We start from the raw sequence: 19329 nt of genomic DNA on the forward strand, positions 1-19329 counted from the left end.
AGAGACCATGGAGGGTGATGAGGGGTCCATGGGGCTGATGCGGGGGCCACAGGGACTGACTCAAGTGCTGTGGGGCTGATGTGGGGACCACGGAGGGTGATATGAGGTTGTGAGGGCTCTGGGGCTGATGCGGATGGGTGGTGGGTGCGGGGGCCCAAGGCTCACTTCCTGATACCTCCAGGGAGAAGCTGGTTTTCCTGGTCGCCCTGGGTTGTCAGGAAAGAAAGGAGACATGGTGAGTGTTGGGGTACACCCTAAATGAAGAGGGGCAGTTGACTAGAGAGCCATCCTTACATTTTCTTTCCTCTAGGGGGAGCCTGGTATCCCGGGTCAGTCTGGGGCTCCTGGGAAAGAGGGGCTGATCGGTCCCAAGGTACAGGGTCTCCTGATAATGACACGGTGGGGGCAGAGTCAGGTCAAAGGAAGTCATCCTGATAGAGTCAAGGAGGGTGTGGCTTTGGGGGATGGTGGGGCTGGTTTTGAGATTTCAGGCGAGGTTGGGGTCACGGTAGAGAGTTAGCAAGAAAGGGTAGAAGGTGAAGGAGGGGGTCATACTGTATCAGGGCGGGGTTTGGGTGGAGTTGGTGTCATGGAATCAGAGTAGAGACCGGGACAGATGCTTGGATCATACACTGTAGAGGTCACGGGGCAGGGGACTCACAAAGATCAAGGATATACAAGAGCAGAAGGATGTCAGGGCTGAGTATTTTTCTGCTTCTTCTGTTTCCAGGGTGACAGAGGCTTTGATGGGCAGTCGGGGCCCAAGGGTGACCAAGGCGAGAAAGGGGAGAGGGTAAGTTGAGGTCAGGGTTTGTGGTCTGAGGGGAGCATTGTCTCCAGTAGTGGTCTCGTCTTGAAGGGGTTTTAAACACCAACCCTTCTCCATCTTTCCACAGGGGCCCCCAGGAGTTGGGGGCTTCCCAGGTCCCAGAGGAAATGATGGCTCTAGTGGCCCCCCAGGGCCACCTGGTGGTGTTGGTCCCAAGGGACCTGAAGGGCTTCAGGGTCAGAAGGTAAGGGTTTCCAACTGTGACGACTGACTTGACCCTCCCCTCCCTGATACTTTTAGACAGGGTCTCACTATGTAGCCCTGGGTGACTTGGAATTCTCTATGTTGATCAGGCTAGCCTCAAATTCTGAGTCCTGCTTGCCTCTGCCTGGCCGGAGCTGGGATTAAAGGCTTGCGCCATCATGCCTGAAGCCGTTTTGTTTTGAAAAGTTTATTTTTTATTCTCTGTGTGTGAATGTTTTGCCTGAAAGTATGTGTCCGTATGTGCCGCGTGTGTGCCTGCTACCTGAGAAGGCCAGAAAAGGAATCAGATCCCCTGGGACTGGAGTTACAAATAATCATGAGCCACCACGTAACCGAGCCTGGGTCTATCAAGTGTCGTAACTGCTGAGCCTTCGCTCCAGCCTGTGCAGAGGATTAGACCCACAGCCTTACAATCAAGTGCTGTATTTCTGAGCTACACTCCCAGCAATCCCTGCCTTTCTGTCTCTCTAAATCGGGAACCTGCAGCCCACGCTCTAATCTCTGAACCACCGTGGTCTTCCACTTGCCTGTATTCTGACCCAAACCGTCACTGACCCTGCCTACTTGGTCCTTGTGTCTGACAGGGTGAGCGAGGTCCCCCTGGAGAGAGTGTGGTGGGGGCTCCCGGTGCTCCTGGCACCCCTGGTGAGAGAGGGGAACAGGTGAGTGAGGATACCCCAGCTTGGAGTCAGGGGTTAGCATGGTCTCTGATGTCTGAGATCTGTCACAAACTGCTCACATTCATCACGCACAGGGGCGACCGGGACCTGCTGGCCCCCGAGGGGAGAAAGGAGAAGCTGCACTGACTGTGAGTTTAGCCTGGCTGGGTTAGGGTGCCCAGTACCCTGACCCCTGCGTCCCTGGGCTCTTGACTTGATAATGACTTGTCTTTGATTCCTGTGTTCTGAGACCCATGATTCATGGGTTCTTCAGGGACCTTGTGGTCTTGTGTTGGCAGGAGGATGACATTCGGGGCTTTGTGCGTCAGGAGATGAGTCAGCACTGTGGTGAGTGCGTCCAGTGTGGAGTCTCCTGCCCTAACTGCATCCCAGCACCTAGACGGGGGCCTGGCAAGTCCCCAGTCCTTACGGAGGGCAAGCGGGGATCAATGGCTATGAGCAACACAGATGTTGCAGGACAAACACGCTAACAGGACTTCCTTAATGGAGGGAGTTAGAGATGTGGGCAGTCACACAGTGTTCTGATGACTATCTGTGTGGAGGGGGAGTGTAAGGAGCAGAACTGGGCCCAGCTGTGACACCGTGGGGGATGATCCTGGGGGCCCTGCTTCTTCCTGTCACAACTGCTTTCCTCTCTTTGCCTCCTGACCCTGGCTGCCTCTGGCTCTTGCTTCCCTGGTCTATTCCTAGCTTCTCGCCCTGACGGTTCATCTCCTCTACGCCCTTCCTGTCTTTCTTCTTCCTTCCTCCTCTTCCCTCTCCCCTGTTCTCTCTCCTCACCCCTTTGTCTCTCATTGGCTCGCTGCCTATCTCTCTGTATATCTTAGGCCCCATGCATGTGTCTTTTGTCTGTTCCTCTTTCTCCCTCTCTCTGCCTTTTGCGTCCCGTTCACCATTTCTCATGGTCTCATTCTACCTTTTCTGTCCCTTCCAGCCTGCCAGGGACAGTTTATTGCGTCCGGATCACGTGAGTAGCTTTCTGTATCTAGAACTTTCTTCGTCCAAGGCACCAACTAGATGCCTATCGTCTGGGTCCTCTCAGCAGGGGTGTGGCTAGGGTGGCTGACCATGATAATCAAGGATGTCATCACCTGCTCTGTGCTCCAGGACCCCTCCCTGGTTATGCTGCCGATACAGCTGGCCCCCAGCTCCACCATGTTCCTGTGCTCCGGGTCTCTCACGTAGAGGAGGAAGGTGAAGCTGACAGCCCATGGGGCGTGTGGGTGCAGATGTGCATATGGGTGTTTGGCAGGGCACACTGCATGTATGTAGAGTCTACACACAGGACACACACACATTTCTGCACCTGGGTGAGATGGTTGTTGCTGCTTCTGTCCCAGAACTAGCAAGGGTCTCCTCACAGCATACCCCACCCTGCCTGTAGGCCAGGTGCCCCCTGAAGACGATGACGACTTCTCTGAGTACTCCGTGTATTCTGTGGAGGACTACCAGGACCCTGAAGTTTCATGGGATGGTGATGCCGAGACTAAGGGCTGGGACCATAGAGGCTCAGGTAGTGCCCGGCAGAGCCCATCCCACCATTGACCTTTGGGTGATTTTGGATTCCTCTGACTCCCACTATCCCCGGTGACCTAACCACTGCTGACTCTAGATCTCTGCTCCCTGCCACTGGATGAGGGTTCCTGTACTGCCTATACCCTGCGCTGGTACCATCGAGCTGTACCTGGTGGCACAGCGTGTCATCCCTTTGTCTACGGTGGCTGCAAGGGGAATGCTAATCGTTTTGGAACCCGTGAGGCGTGCGAGCGCCGCTGCCCACCCCAAGGGGTCCACCGTCAGAACACAGGTATGGTCCCACATGCCCTCACTGAAAGCTGCACCTACATGTCTTAGTGCTTGGTCTAGAAGTCCCCTGAGACTAGGGGACCTGGAGCGGATCCCAGATCCCAGAACTGGCTACCTGTCCCCAGCTGAGGAGCCTGCACGGTCCCCTCTCCGTATTCCTTTATGTTTAGGGTCCCTCTCGAGTCAGAGCACATACTCCATCCTTCCTGAATGCTCTGACGTGTTTCTGTGCAGACTTCACTCTGGGAAAAAAGCTCAGAGGGCTGAATGTTTTCTAATGTGTTCCACATAGGTGCTGCCTAGGGCTGAGGCCCGGATGATGCGCTTGGTGGCCAGCAATCCCTGGAGGTGGCAGGTCTCAGCCGGGTCCTGCTATCCTCCATTTGGTGCTAGAGTTGTGTGTGAGCATGGGCGTGTGCACGTGTCCACTATTTCAGTGACTTGGTCCTGTGGGTCTAGCCTTCCCCCCTGTGGACAAATCCCCATTGTGGCGCCCGCTTTCCTGGCAGATGACTCACTGTTGGGGGTGGTTGTGGGCAGTGAATGGATGTGACTGGTGTCCAACCTGCCCCTTGACCCAAGGCTGTGATACCATGGTGCTGATGGGAGGGGAGGGGGGCATTAAAGCTGCTGTTTTAAAAGGCCTTGTTGTTGGTTGTTTGGGTGAGATGGGGGTATCAGGAGGCAAACTTCCTTTGGGGGAAGGGGTAGTCAACATCGTATTACATGGTATAGAGTCTTCACGCCTGGCCCTTGTTACTTTTCTGTGTTCTTCGTCCCCCTAACTTGTACCCTCAAAAGAAATAAATAGGGTAGGGCCTAAGGAGGTGTCCTAGCTCCCTAGGAGGGGCTGAGTCATAGGTAGAAAGCTGCCTCATGCCAGGAAACATGCCCAGCTCCTACCCAGGGAGGCTGGGGGAGATAAATGGGCCTTGAAGTGGAGTAAAGGGTCAGCTGCAGGACTGTTGCCTGGCCCTAGCCCCAGCAACCCCGGCCGTCTCAGCCTACCCCTGAGGACGTTGGCATAACGGTACGAGTGGCCTTGAGTCGGGGTGGGAAAGGTCTGGGTTGAGAGGGCATGGGGTTTGGGTGGATGGAGATGCCTGGACCTGGGAGGCTCTGGGGTCTCTGCTTACCCTGCTTCACCTGCCCCCCTGACCCCCCATTGCTGTCCTTCCTCAAGTAGCTGTAAGCTCAGAACCTGTCTCTCTGGGGTTTTCTTTTCTCTTTCCCTCCAGTTGTCTCCCAGTTGGCTGGTCTCTTCCTGCCTTGGCTCCTTTCTTCCCCTTTCTTGCTTTGTCTCCATTCCGTTTACCTTCCTCTTCCTCTTCCGCTCCTCCCCCTGGCAAGCCCCTTTCTTTCTCTGCCTCTGACATCACTCTGCCCTTAGCTCCCTCTTGTTCTTGCTGTGTTCTCGTTGGAGTTTTTAGACAGGGTCTCAGTTTCACAACCCAATCTGGCTTCAAACTCGGATCCTGCCTCAGCCTCCCAACTGGCCCAGATGGGATTTCAGACAGACACCACCCTGCCTAACTTCTTTCTCTGACTTTGTCTCTGTGTCTTTGTCCCTGGCGTGGCCTCTGTAACCTCTCCAATTCCTCCTTGCCTCTTGCTTCTAGCAGTCTGTCTCCTTCCAATGACCTATAGCTGCTGAGCCCGGACCTGAGCCTGTTTCCTCCTTACAGCCTCACCGCATGATGACCAGGTGGGCACTGGTGGTGTTTATGGTCCTGATGTTGGATAGGGTCCCAGGAACCCCTATCCCCACCTTCCAGCTCCTCCCTCAGAACTATCCGGAGACAACTCCCAGCTCTGTGTCCTCAGAGAGCCCCTCAGATACCACCACTGGGCCCTCAGCTTCCTGGAGCAACTCTAAAGCCAGCCCTTACCTGGACACCCGTGTCATACTCTCCCTGGATGTCCCCATTGGCCTCCTGCGGATCTTACTGGAACAGGCTCGGAACAAGGCTGCCAGGAATCAGGCTGCTACTAATGCCCAAATACTAGCCCGTGTTGGCCGCCGCTGAGACTGGGGAAGGGGTCATAAAGATGGGGTGACCTTGGATGAGAAGTTCTGGAGGACAGCCACAAAGCCGGACAGTAGGCCAAGAGCATACACAGAGATCGCCGTAGTGGATCACTGCCATAGCTTCCAAGTATCTACAGTGTGTTTAGGCAGCTTGGCCATATAGTGTCTTGCCATGTTTCTGAGCCCCTCACGCCCCTCACACTTAATAATATGTTTGGGCATCTTGGACACTAGCATGTATGTTCAATATGTAGAATCTTGTCGTGCCTAGCTGTGTCTGGCTTTCACAGAGCATCTAGATACCACCACGTGAGCTCCATCATTAAAGGTAAAGGAGACCCCAGTGTTGCACCTGAGATCCACCTAAGGCCCATAGGCCTGGGCCTCCCACCTGAGGCTGCTACACCAGAGACTGCTGCGGGCGAGGGTCACGTGCTTGTTCTGTGGTTTTGCTTTTGTTTTTAAAGACAGTCTTGCAATGGAATCCTCGAATGTCCTAGAACTTGCTAATAGCAATCCTTCTGCCTCAGTCTCCCTGGTGTTAGTGCTTCAAGAATGTGTCATCACCTCTGATGACATGCTTGCTTTGTGCTCTGTTAGGGAGCATCCTGCTTAGATGTGGTTATCAGAGACATCTCCGGGCACCAGCACAGGTGACCACAGGTGAACGGGGAAACCTGACCCTGGAGAGAGAGAGAGAGAGAGAGAGAGAGAGAGAGAGAGAGAGAGAGAGAGTGTGTGTGTGTGTGTGTGTGTGTGTGTGTGTGTGTGTATACTGAGCCTCTGCCTGGTATAAGTCTCAGACAGCTGTGTGTGTGTGTGTGTGTGTGTGTGTGTGTGTGTGTGTGTGTACATACTGAGTCTCTGTGTGGTATAAGTCTCTGACAGCTGTGTGTGTGTGTGTGTGTGTGTGTGTGTGTGTGCGTGTGTGTGTGTATGTACATACTGAGTCTCTGCCTGGTATAAGTCTCAGACAGCTCTGTGTGTGTGTGTGTGTGTGTGTGTGTGTGCTCACGCGCGTGCAAAAGTTGGAAGAGGGTGTTTGACTCGCAAATCTACACAGAACACACAGCCGAGCATCCTCCAGCCTCACCTCAGCAGCCGCCAGAGGCGCAGACATACTGGCTCAGGGATATTCCCTCCCCTGCTGGGGATCCAAGCCAAGTCTATCCTTTCCTCGTCGATCCTAAGCAAAGCTGTTCACATTTTTCGAGGCCCATTTTCCTCAACTGTGAAGCCGAGTGATGTCACCAAGCATCTTGTAGCAGCGAGTGACACGGTGTACATGAAAGTCGTGGCTGCGGAAGATACTCAATAAATGTCAGATGACTGAAGGATAAGATGCACCCGAATCACCCGGTCATGTGCACGCCGGCGGTGGCACATGAGGGTTGAGTCACACCTGGCTTCCCTGCCCTTCTACTCACCTTCCCTCCCTCCCCTCTGACCTGCTCACTGTGAAAAGAGTAGGCTTCACCTTGACATCCCCTATTCCATTGCTGGGCCGGTGCTGAAACTGAGTTTCTGGGGAGTGTGACCCTATTTGCCTGTGGTTGAGGCAGGGGCTCCCAGTGGTGTAGACAACTCAAGAAGAAGAAAAGACCGGACCCTCAGAGGTATGGGCTGCTCTGACTGGGAAAAGGCACTACTGGGCTAATGGCCCCGAGTGCAGAGTGCAGCTGCTTGCCTGGATAGGGGGGCCTGGCAACCTCACAGAGCAAAGCAGCCCTGAGAGGGCGGGTCTAGGACGGTTGGAGAGGCGGGACTGGTTTTCCTCTGAGCTAAAGGGGGGGGGGCAGGGGCGGGGTTTCCTTACCCTTCCCGAGCCGCGAGGGGGGGCGCGGGGGAGGGGGCGGCGGCCAGGCTAGTTCGGTTGCAGGATGGACAGATGGACATTAGGAGGCACCTCTCTAACCGACCTTTGGCGGGAGAGCCACGGCCAGGGTAGGCATTGGGTAGCATGGGGAGGGTGGGGATAGGGAAAAGACCTGGGTGTAGTGAAGATAGTGTTGAAGGGAGCTTAAGGGTGTTGGGGGGGGGTCTCTCAGAGTACTCTGAGAGGGCATCAATCTGTCAATGGCCTGAAGGGGAGAGAAAACTGGGGCCTTGCAAGGAAGAGGGGCCTGCACCAAGGTGGGATGTCTATAAATAGTGTCTTCCTTTAGCCAAGGAAGAGAGCTAGGCAGCTGACGCTGCCTGAGGCATTCGCCACTACTAGCTTGTAGGGTCTTGCTGGTCTTCGAGGGGTCTTGTTCATCACAGTGAGCCAGTTTGCGAAGTTGTTTTTGTTTTTCTTCTATAGATCCTTCTTAGTCTTTAAGCCTGTATTTCTAGGGCACCCACTGTGTGTTCTATGCTGGTCTTGAGTTTCCTTACACACCTACTATGTACTCTTTCTTTTTCATAAGCCTCTCTGAGCTGTTTTCTTTGCACCTTTGCTAGCTTGGAGTCCCTTGGAGCACTTACTGCTTGTCCTGTGCCAGGCTGGATGGGAAAATACCACAGATTGGGGTTCACGGGCTGCCACTCACATGGCTGCATACTCCCAAATTAGAACCTCACACTGTGAACCCTGGGCCCAGAGGGATGCTGGGGACAGTTCTTGGAACTGTCCGAGGAAGCTGGTAATCCTGGGAACTGCCTACACCCAGCAAAGCAGCATCTGGTCGGGGTAGGAAGAGGAAGAGAAGGAGCAGACCAGCAGGCCCTGGACCGTATTTTCATGTGCATTTGCCTGGGTCCAGGACTAATTAATATCGGTGCTTCTGTGTGTGAGCATGTTCATGCTTCTGTGTGTGAGCATGTTCGTTCGCATTCACGTGGCGTGCTGAGGGCCCTGCATCTTTACGTTGTAAATGGTGACTTATTAGTACAGCCAGAACTAGGCAGAGGATACAGAGAGTGGGGAGAGTTTGACCCTCAAGAACTGAGGGTCGAGGACTTTGATAAAGTGTCTTCTACGAGGAGGTCCAGCGGTCAGTACATATGGTCCCCGGAGAGCCAGCCAGGGCCAGACCAGCTCATGGCAGAGAAGGTCTGAGCTAGCCATGTTCTTACCTGCGTGCACACTAGCATCCAGACACGGCCTGTGCATGGGACAGGGTAATGGGTACACTTTGAGTTGCCCTCAAGAAGGAAAAGCTATGAGGGCTTTCTGAACACGAGGCAGTAAAGGAGGTATAGGAGGTGACGCTCTGAAGGCTGGGAGATGAGCCTGTGGGCTGGCTTTGTTATCTCGACTCCTCCCTCTCTCCATCCTCTGTTTCTTGCCTGAGAAATGAGGCGGCGAGAAGGGAGATGAGAAGTAGGACCTCAGAACAGACGTATAGACCCTGGCATGAGGAAGGTTGCCTAGGCTCCTGACGTTGACCTATGTCTTCCTAGCTGGATATATGGACTTGAGAGGGTGTGTCTGGGTCAGCCGGGGGTGAGCTCAGAGGAGTGGGAGGTATAGAGCTACATTTCCTGAAAGCAGACTCAGACTGGGTGTGGAGATGGCTCTGCCCTGGTTATCAGTTCTTGAGTAATATTGAGTTCTGGGGAAGAAGTTACATGAGGCTGGTGAGGTGCTGGGTACCCATGTGTGTTCAAAGTAGGAGCCGTGTGAGGAGTGACAGTGAGGTTTCAGCGGCCAACTGTGGCCCCAAGATGACCTTGGCCATGGCCAGGGCACAGACAGGAACAGAATGAGTGGCTGTGGAAAAGGAGGAGCGGCTGATGTTCCCTGTGGGTGTGCTCCGAGCCGCTCACTTCCCTCTGGGAATGGAAGGAGGGTTCTGCAACAGGCATCGAGGTAGGAGGAAATGAATATCTGCCCGGAGCAGGGTAGTTCCCAAAATAAAGCTGCCACCAGGGAGGCCCCACATGGGTTTCTGAATTTTCTTTCCTGGTGCAGTGGTTAAGATGCCTTGGTCACAGCCCTTCTGTCTTTGCCAGACTCAGAAGAGTTGGTTTGAGACTTGGTGAACGGACCCAAAGCAGAGATGTGAGAGGGAGGGATGTTGGGCCGACTGTGAATGAGGTCAGCCTTGTTCCTCGTGTCCCTAGCTTCTGGCTGGGCGTATGTGAAGCAGGAAACCTGCCAGGGGTTTGATGGAGCACTTCACCAGAGGGTAGTGAGATCGAGATTCAGGCCCCGCTGCTGGGGACCTGCACAGAAAATAGACAGTTCAGAGAGCCAGGGCTGGGCGGAAAGAAGAGGCCTGAGCTTTTTGGAGACTGGTGGTGACCGAACGCAGAAGAGTGGCTTCCCCACACTGGCCCATGCTGGTCTACACTGTCCCTCATTGGCCTCTAAGGGGTCGTGTTCACGGGGGGTCACCTAGCTTCAGAACTCTTTCTTACGGTACCACTTTAGCCCTTAAGACTGAGCTGCCTGGGCCTGGGCCTTTGCCCCAGTACGCTTTCGAAGGCAGAGAGGGAGGTAATATAATAAGAACACCTTCATGTTTTGTTTTGTTTTTTAATTTTTTTTAAAGATTTATTGTATGTGAGTACACTGTAGCTGCCTTCAGACACACCAGAATAGGGCATCAGATCTCATTACAGATGGTTGTGAGCCACCATGTGGTTGCTGGGATTTGAACTCAGGACCTCAGGAAGAGCAGTCGGTGCTCTTAACCACTGAGCCATCTCTCCAGCCCCCACCTTCATGTTTTTAAAAAGATTTCTGAGACTGACACATTTAATCTGTACCCTCCATCTCGTAAAATGCTGACGTCTGCATCTCATTTTCCTGATGGAGACAGAAGCTCATTAAAAAAAAAAATCATTATTAAAACGTTAATTGGGGCTGGGAGTGTAGCTTGCCTAGCAAGCACAAAGCCCTAGGTTCGATTCCCTGTATGAACGCTGTGGAAACAGTGGAACTTGGAAGGTGAAAGCAGGATGATCACAAGTTCAAGGTTACCCTCAGCTATACATTGAGTTCCAGGGCAGCCTGGCTACATGACACCCTGCTCTTCTTCTCCCCCAAAAGAAAGAAAAGTCAAACAGCAACCAAATTATAATTGGTAAAAATATAGATCCTGGGAAGAAAAAAATCCGAATACTGCTTAGTGAGTCCCCAAATAGCTTATTCATATATTTCAGAGATGTAGCCCAAGTTTCCCAGCAGCCATGCCAATACACGGTTGATTTTGAGATGTATTCTGTGTTTATGTCTCTAAGAGAAGGGAACTTTTTCTGCGTGGTTGAACAAGTTGTTCTTGTGGACCCGAGAAGTTTCGAGGGTAAAAGCAGCTGAGGAGGACCGGAGAAGGTCCAGGAGGGCGCAGAGGTGGTTGGCTGCCAGGACAGCAGGTCAGTCATTAGAGCCATTCAGAGACAACTGCCAAGCTGGTCTAGACCAGCCGGCTCTAAGGATCACACAGGCCCCGCCCAGCCTCGTCGTACCCTTCTCACCAGGCGACTGTGAGGTCACATTTCTCAGGGAGTAGAGGCCACACAAACTTGGAAGCAAGGCTGTAGCGCCCTGGGCGGGACCATGAGTGGGGCCTATGCAAATAAGAGAAATCTGGTTGAGTGAGGTAAACTTCACATCCGGGGCGGGGCCTGCATAATCCGGGTGTCAAACGCAGTTGGTACTGAGCATGCGCCGTATCAGCACTGGCAGTGACGGACAAGGCGTGCTTAGTCCAAAAGAGGAGATAAAAATTGGGCATGCGTACTCGTAGGCTAGTGCCTCTTTAGTTTGGGTGGAGCCTATTAGTACTGGGGCGGGCCTGCGAGAAGATTGACAAGAGTTGGAGCCGCTAGAGGGGGGGCGGGGCCGGAGGGGCGGGACCTCGGGTGGCCCGAGGTGGCCCGGTTGCTGGGTGAGAAGCAGCGCAGTCCGATTCATCCCAGCCCGGGGATGGCGTCCCCACGGGAACTGACCCAGAATCCCCTGAAGAAGATCTGGATGCCATACAGCAATGGGAGGCCCGCCCTGCACGCCAGCCAACGTGGTGGTAAGACGGGGTCCTCAAGGAGAGGAGAAGGGAGGTGAACCTGAATGGGTGGGTAGACGGCCTAGGGGAGGGTCTCGAGGGAAGGGCGGGAGACTGGTAGAGAAACAGGCACAGGTGAGGCTATTGTTGCTGGTGGGCGGAGTCGGGGACAGGTGAGCGGCTGGGAACAGGTGAGCTGGAGTGACCGGGGTGCTGTGACAGTGGTCAGCAGAAGTGTGGTGAAGTAGGAGTGGGGACAGATGTGAAGGGACATCTCAGTCTGTTGGAGACTGGGTCTGGCCACTATTACCTTAGGAAGGCACTGACCCAAGCTGTTTCCAGTGCCTGGGTACAGGAGAGGACTTCGTGGTCATGGCTCTTTTCTCTCTCCTGGCCACAGAGTGAGCTAGCCGGTAGTCTGGCTGGAAAATGAGTCGTGTAGCTCTAGACAAGGCAGTTGATCTCTCTGAGCTGAGGACTTCTGAAAGCCTGCCATGGACTGGTAGTCCTCAGGTACCCCTTGGTTTTAAAACCAAAGTTTTAGAGGAACTTCAGGGGAGTACAGTTGTCAGGACTGAGTCAGTGGGAACAGCACACCATACGGACCTACTCTGTGCCCCTGGACCGGGAAGCACCCACTTGAGTCAGGAGAGTCGAACCTCATAAAACTATACTGAAATTTGTGAATTGCTAAGTGACTTACCTCTACTGGGATCCTGGGTGTTCTCATCCACTTCCTGGGTTTTTCTGTTTGTTCTTAAATGAGTCTGTAACTTTTTATTGACAGGGAAAAGAAAGAAATTGTTTTATAAGTAACTCAGATACTGTAATGAGTTTGCAGCTTGGCAAAGACCTCAGGGAACATCCAGTACAACTGGTGGTACAGATATGGAAATTGGAGATCAGGCTGTTGTGTGATGTGCCAGGGTCTCCGTGCATTCCTGAAGGCTGCTGTGTATGATAAGGGAGGGGAGGGTCCTCTGGGCGGTAGCCAAGGCTATCCCCAGGCCATGACTTTGACCATTACCATAATGAAGGGTGGGGGTGGGGAAGGTGTGTGTGTATGATCACAACTTGGGTCCTGCCAGGATGCCCATAGTTCACAAGCAGCCTGTATTCCTGTGGGTGGTGGCTCTGACCGCAATATGGGTACTGGTAGAGCTGTAGCTGGGCTGTGGATGTGATTGTCTGGCCAGCTTCCAAAAGGAAGCATTAAGGCAGAAACTCCTTAGCAGTCTTTGTTAGGACAATGGTCCAGACCAAGGGGTGGCTGCCCCTGTTACAGAAGGAAGGAGCAGGGTTCCTGGACTTTAGGGATAGTAACACTTAAGCCACATGCTGGACCAGCTGTGTGATCTTGAACAAGGAGCTAACCCTTAGACCTCAACCTAAGATGAGACCATTACCATTTTTGCCTCTAACAAGTGGAAAAGTGGAAGCAAGCCAGACATGGTGGCACAAACGTTTGACCCCAGCACCCAGGATGCAGAGGCAGGAGGATCTCTTAGAGTTTGAGACAGCCTGCTCTACATAGTGAGTTCCAGGGCTGTCAGGGCTTTGTGGAATGTGTGACCCTGTCTCAAAACAACAAACAAACAAAACAAACAAACAAAACACCAAAAAAACAAAAAACAGAAAGAGGAAAGAAAGAAAAGTAGAATCGGATCTCAGGGTTGGGGACTGAGGTGTCAGCCTGTGTCAGCCCCTTCTATCTGCCCCCGAGGCAGGGCCTATACATACATGGTTCTCTAAGTTCTAAGTGTAGGATTGAAATGTGGCTCTTGTGCCATGTGGCCGTGGCACAGGTATTTAGTCCGAGGGAGGCAGAGGCAGGCGGATCTCTGAGTTCAAGGCCAGCCTGACCGTGAGTTCCGGGACAGCCAAGGCTACACTTTTCTGGGCAGGAGGTGACATGGCCAAAGATGAGGCTTGCAGATGTGTGCCCTAGCCAGGAGTCTCAGAGGTCACAGCACGCCCAGTCAGCCCCTCTGTCTGAACCCGTGCAGCATTTTACCCTTTGCACAGTGACCTGGAGCCAGGTTGGAAGACTGCCAGGACAGTAAGGACCCTGGGGCAAGGAAGGATAACCTGACCACAGCACTTTCCAGGGAAGAAAGAAACTACCTACTTCTAGTTGGGGCTAGTGGTGGGTTTTCTCTGCTGTCTAGGCCTCAGCTCCTCAGGGTCTGGGGGCCAATTGACAAAGCCACATTCTCCAGCCTTGAACACCATAAGCAGATGATAAAATTTGATACATATATAAAATCCAGAGCCACACCAATGTGCCTGGAAGCCATTAGTCCTCCTTGCCATTAGAATCCCAGCTTAGACCTTTAGGAGGTCTAGGGAGATGGGACAAGGGATAAGGGACCCCAGTACCATGGCAGGTAGGACATTGTTTTTTTGTTTGTTTGTTTGTTTTTGTTTTTGAGAATGTTTTGAGACTGGGCTCGTGGATGGTCCTCTTGCCCCTGTCTATCTGTCTGTCTGTATATATGTCTTCTCTTTCTTTCTTTCTCTCTTTCTAAGTTTCCTATATTTATTTCCTTATTTTATGTGTTTGAGTATTTTGTTTTCATGTATGCCTGTGCACTGTGTGTGTGTGTGTGTGTGTGTCTGATGTCTGTAAAGGACAGAAGAGAGCATCAGATCCTCTAGAACTGGAGTTATAGACCCTTGTGCTTCTCTGTATGGGAATCAAACCCCAGTCCTCTGCAAGAGCAAGTGCTTTGTTGTTGAAAGAGAGCATTTCTCTGTTTAGCCCTGGCTGGCCTGGAACTCACTCCGTAGACCAGGCTGGCCTCAAACTCACAGAGATCCGTCTGCCTCTGCCTCCAGAGTGCTGGGTTAAAGAGACACGTGCATCGACACCAGGTTAAGAACAAGTGGTTTTAACAACCGTGCTATCCCTACAGCTCCCAGTCTTGTTTTTCTGATGGCTTCTTTTAGTGACAAGATGGCCTCAGGTGTGACAGGACTTGTGTGTATGCACACCCTGAGGGTCAACTTCTGTCCCCTGACTGGGACTGTCATGCAATGTTGCTTAATTTTGAAGAGTTCTTCCTTTCTCAGTCTAGCCAAGATGGTGGAAGCAGGTATAACCAATTCAGGAGTCTGTCTGGAATCCACCCCAGGTACTGTGGCTGTGCCTTTGCTGGGTGCCTGGAAATAGTCGGGCAGGCATGTGCTCTCCCTTGCCACAAATGTCTCAGGCCTCAGGCCTCAGGGCCCTGGGGCCTTCAGTAAATATATGAAAAGGGAAGCAGAGAGGCTGAGTTGACAGATCTCTGACTTCCTTCTCTCTGCATGCGGTGTTATGTGTGTTCTAAGTCTTGGCTACCAGAGTTGGAGTTTATGTGGGCCCAGAGCTTGGGTCTGACAGAATACCCTACCTTTTCCCATGGCTCTCAAGGCCCTGGTTCTGCCCTTGTGTATAATTTCTTCCCTCACGTGACTATCTCCACATCTTGCTGTTGTAGGCAGGGCTGTCACAAATGTTCTTGAACTTTGGTTTGCTTGATTCTTTGCTGGAGAGCTTATCTTGAGGAGCAGAGGTGATCACCAATTTATTACCTTGTTTTGTGTCCAGATCCAATCCGCTGCCCCGACTGCCCACCTTGGGTGTCAATGGGAGAGGGGAACAGGGACACGCAATGTCACCAGAGACTGTGGGAGGAGGCCCAGGTCTGCTCTGGGAAAATAGATGTTGTGCTGTCTAGTTTTTATGTCAACTTGACACAAGCTATAGTCATCTGAGAGGAGAGAGCCTCAATTGAGAAGCCGCCTCTGGAAAATCAGGCTGCAGGCAAGCCTATAGGGCATTTGGGTTTTAGTGATTGATGGGAGAGGTCCCAGTCCATGGTGGGTGGAGCCATCCCTGGTCTGGTGGTCCTGGGTGCTATAAGAAAACCATCTGAGCAAGCCATGGGGAGCAAGCCAGTGAACAGGGGTACCTTCCATGGCCTCTGCATCAGCTCCTGCCTCCAGGTTCCTGCTGTGTTGCAGTTCCTGTCCTGACTTCCTTCAGTGATGAACAGTGATGTGGAGGTGTCAGTCAGATGAACCTTTCCTCCCAAGATGCTTTTTGTCAAGTGTTCCATCGCAGCGACAGAAACTCTTAAGGCAGGTGTGCAGCATAGGTACAGTGCCTCAGTCTTGAAATCCTGAGTACCGTTCCTGAGGGAGCAATGGTATGTATGCGTGCACGCGTGCGTTTGTGCGTGCATGGGTAAGAGGCAGGCAGATGGATTGCCCCTGATAAATGGCTGATAAACTAATCTCTTTAAATTGTTTCAGGGCCCCTGGTCAGCCAGGGCAGGAATTGTGCAAATAACAGACTCCAGAAGCCTGCTGGGCCTGAGGAGGCAGGGCCTTGCCTAACTCCATTTCCTCTAACCTTAGCCAATACCGAGGTTATTCTGCAAGTGTCTCCGCTCTTGCTTCAGCTCTCGTCTCCTTCCCACCACCCTGGGGTTCAGTGTTTGGGTCATGCGCAGGAACGATGCTGCCCACATCCCAAGACCTAGGTGTAGTTGGGGCTGAAGTACACTTGTGTCCGTAGTCCGTCCAAGATGCTGCCAGGGCAAAGGGTACAGCTTCTCAAGAGCGCTCCATCTTTTCCATGGGGAAAGTGCTAAATCATGCTGGTGCGGGCAAGACTCCCCAGAAGGTGCCAGAATCAAAATAGTAACGAGGCTTGCCTGATCACTGACACCAGGTAGAGCTGTCCCTGAGGTCTGTGTTCCAGAGAGACGGCTCAGGGGTTCCTTATAGTCTGGCAAAGGAGGGCATCTGCGTGGGGAGAGGAGAGGCAGGGACAGCTCACCACGTCTGCTTAGCAGTCTGTCCTGTATGAGTTTTTGTTTTGGTTTGGTTTTCTTGTTTTTTTTGTTTTTTTGTTTTTTTTTTGAGACAGAGTTTTTCCGTGTAATAGCCCTGGCTGTCCCAGAACTCGCTCTGTAGACCAGGTTGGCCTCAAACTCTGAAAGATCTTCCTGCTTCTGTCTCCTGAGTGCTGTGATTACTGGAGTGTGTCACCACCACTTGGCCATACCCTCTGTCCCTGGTCCTATTGGTGATGAAAAAGAAGGTTCCTGTGACTAGGGTGGGGTCGCCTTTGGTTACCTTGGAAGCCGAGCTGGGTCACAAGCACTCCTGCTGCTTGAGCATCAGTCCTAGGAGACGCCCTGGACGGGTCTCTCCCTCCCTCCAGCCTTGGCAGCTTCTCTGCTTGACCCCTGGACTTGGTTACATGGGAAGTGAGATGAGCGAATGAGCAGACTGTTGAGAGGACTGTCATCGTCGGGCTCTGCCTCCATCCCGTGTAATCCTCACCTTGATGTACTTCTTGTCTCTCCATTCACAGTTACTGAGGGTCGGGACTGGGCCAGGGCCATGGCTCCGGCACTACAAGGGGTACCGTGGTTAAAGTCATTCCTTGGGAGAGATGCCAACAAGCTCTACCCCTCCTCCTCAGGTCCCAGTGGCACACAGAGGCACAGTTCCACAAGTTCAGTCTGAGAAGCCAGTGAGTTTTCTGGACCCCTTTACAGAGCATAGGTGAGGGGTCCCTCCATGGGTGTGGTTCTTACGTACAACAGGCGGTAGAAAGCAGCTGAAGACTCAGGCGAGGGTCTCCCAACCCTACTCACCCCTCCACGGGGGGGATACAAACCACAAACCCAGCCAGGATGATGCCTTTGCCAAGGGCTCAGTTGGTGGACAGTCAGGAATAACCGCTACCCCGAGGGATCGTTCCAGAGATGGTAGTCATTAGTGAGGTGACCAAGGAGAGGGTTAAAATGCCCCAGGTTCACGTGGAATTGCTCTTGGGAAAGGACTTGTTGAAGAGAGACCTTTAAGCCAGAGGTTTGAAGAGAGAGAGAGAGAAAAAAAAACCCTTACCACCAGGAGTCCACAGTGGAGCTGGCACGTTATTAAATGGAGGTAGCTGGAGATTAGGGGAGGGATTCCTGCATGAGAGGGGCAGGCTTTGGTACCACCCTTTGGGCAGCGGACAGTGTCAGGCTGCTGGCCTGTGCCTCATACACCGGGGTGTGCTTTGTGAGGTTCCGGAGCCCATGCTGTCTTGGAAACAGAGCAAATGTCAGCCTAAGACCGGCCCCGGGGGTTCTAAGAGAGCTGGCTGTGGCCCGGAGGCCAGGGAAGGACAGCTGGTACCCATGCTGTGCCCTGAGGCTGACACCACGAGGACAGACGAGAGGGAGACTCCGCGACCCAGCAGCCTGTGGCAGTGTGCCTGAGCGATCCAGCAGCCTGTGGCAGTGTGCCTGAGCCAGTGCTCTCCTTGTCCCTGTGACAAAATACCTTAAGGAAGGAGATGTTTTCTCTGGCTCACTCAAGGCGACAGAGCATCATGGGAAGGAAGTTGTGTGGCAGAAGCTTGGGGTGGCTGGTGACATCGCAGCCACAGCGAGGAAGCAGAGAGATGGGTGGATGGTGTTGCCCATATTTCTCCGGGTTTCTTTGCTCTCAGTCCAGGACCCTTGATGGTGCTGCCTACATTTAAGACAGACCTTCCCACCTCAGTTAACCCGGTAGAAACTCCCTCAGAGACAAACCCAGACATTTGTTTCCATGGTGACTGTGAATCCCACCAAGGTGACCGTCCACATTAACCGTCCCAGTGCTGCTTGTCTTCCAGTCTGCATGACCAACTGCCCGACACTCATCGTCATGGTGGGCCTGCCAGCCAGGGGCAAGACCTACATTTCTAAGAAGCTGACCCGGTACCTCAACTGGATTGGCGTGCCTACTCGGGGTGAGGCTCCAAGGACATCTTAGGGAACTATTGAGGGAGGGGAAGAGAGGCCTGGGTGGTGTTCAGGGTCCAGGGAAGAGTCCTGGGCAGGGGTTGTAGGGTTCCTGACCTGTGAAAGCTGAGTCTCTCCTCCCCCTCAGAATTCAACGTGGGTCAGTATCGCCGGAACATGGTCAAGACATACAAATCTTTTGAGTTCTTCCTCCCAGACAATGAAGAAGGCCTGAAAATCAGGAAGTAAGTGAGGTGGTGGGCTGGTGGGGGGGCACAGCTGATGGGGCCAGGGCCGGCTCGATGCTGTGTGACAGGGACAGTGCCCTGGAGCCACAGAGATCTGCCTGCCTCTGTCTCTAGAGTACTGGGATTGAAGTGTGTGCCACCACGCCCAGCTCTGTCTGGCTCTTAACCTCTCAGCTTGTAGAAAGGTTGGCGTGTAATAGGTTTAGGGAGACGTTGTGTGTAGCCTCCTGATGGCCGTCTCTGCCCTGCCCCAGTGCTAAGGAATTTGGTAAGGACATTCCATGGGAAGGAAGGATGGAGCTTCAGGGAGAGGAAAGGCTCACCCAGGACACGCCAGGGACCATCGCTTGTCTATGCCAGGCTACCCGAGAAGAGGCATGTTATTTCTTTTCTGCCCCAGGATAGGCACTCTCATGAGTACTGGAGAATGTTTGCCCTGTGCTCGGCATGCTCTTGGCATGTGCAGCTAGGCCTTGATCTTAGTTTACCACGGTTTGGATGCTGTGGAGCAAGAGTCGACACTCATGAGACAGACATTTGCTTAGGATCTCTGTTCCCCTCGCTATTCAGACTGGACTCTTTGAGGAGTGACGACATACATGCCCTTCTTGGATCACATACCTTTGATCCCATCACTTGGGAAACGGATGCAGACACATCTCTCTGAGTTCAGGGACAGCCTGGTCTGTGTAGTGAGTCCCAGGTAGCCAGAGCTCCTTAGTGAGAGCTGTCTCCAAATAACAGTAGGAGTAAGCCTTGCCCTATCTTCACGTCTGCCCCTGTGTTAAGACACTAGGCAGAAACACCCCAGAGAAAGCTTAGGGGAGGAA

The 19329-nt window shown here is 53.0% G+C and overlaps 3 protein-coding genes across 3 annotated transcripts in view; all 3 read left to right on the plus strand.

The window, feature by feature from the left end:
• The window catches only part of Col7a1 (collagen type VII alpha 1 chain), a 30473-nt gene extending 26310 nt beyond the window's left edge, over positions 1 to 4163 (plus strand). Inside the window, exons 107-118 of the mRNA XM_032911002.1 lie at positions 182 to 235; positions 311 to 373; positions 731 to 793; positions 897 to 1013; positions 1618 to 1695; positions 1788 to 1841; positions 1992 to 2040; positions 2648 to 2680; positions 2821 to 2907; positions 3098 to 3226; positions 3326 to 3520; positions 3812 to 4163. Coding sequence (XP_032766893.1) covers positions 182 to 235; positions 311 to 373; positions 731 to 793; positions 897 to 1013; positions 1618 to 1695; positions 1788 to 1841; positions 1992 to 2040; positions 2648 to 2680; positions 2821 to 2907; positions 3098 to 3226; positions 3326 to 3520; positions 3812 to 3822 — 933 coding nt within the window. The 3' untranslated portion in view covers positions 3823 to 4163. The remainder of the gene's footprint in view (positions 1 to 181; positions 236 to 310; positions 374 to 730; positions 794 to 896; positions 1014 to 1617; positions 1696 to 1787; positions 1842 to 1991; positions 2041 to 2647; positions 2681 to 2820; positions 2908 to 3097; positions 3227 to 3325; positions 3521 to 3811) is intronic.
• A 379-nt stretch (positions 4164 to 4542) lies between these two features.
• On the plus strand, positions 4543 to 6077 carry Ucn2 (urocortin 2). Its single transcript, XM_032911544.1, has 2 exons — positions 4543 to 4549; positions 5205 to 6077. Exon 2 carries the CDS (start codon positions 5214 to 5216, stop codon positions 5544 to 5546), a length of 333 nt encoding a protein of 110 aa, XP_032767435.1. The 5' UTR covers positions 4543 to 4549; positions 5205 to 5213; the 3' UTR covers positions 5547 to 6077.
• A 5236-nt stretch (positions 6078 to 11313) lies between these two features.
• The window catches only part of Pfkfb4 (6-phosphofructo-2-kinase/fructose-2,6-biphosphatase 4), a 37745-nt gene continuing 29729 nt past the window's right edge, over positions 11314 to 19329 (plus strand). Inside the window, exons 1-3 of the mRNA XM_032910693.1 lie at positions 11314 to 11499; positions 18143 to 18259; positions 18400 to 18496. Of these exons, the coding sequence (XP_032766584.1) occupies positions 11403 to 11499; positions 18143 to 18259; positions 18400 to 18496 (311 nt within the window). The 5' untranslated portion in view covers positions 11314 to 11402. The remainder of the gene's footprint in view (positions 11500 to 18142; positions 18260 to 18399; positions 18497 to 19329) is intronic.

This window comes from Rattus rattus, chromosome 8 (assembly GCF_011064425.1).
Source record: "Rattus rattus isolate New Zealand chromosome 8, Rrattus_CSIRO_v1, whole genome shotgun sequence".
Lineage (NCBI taxonomy): Eukaryota > Metazoa > Chordata > Mammalia > Rodentia > Muridae > Rattus > Rattus rattus.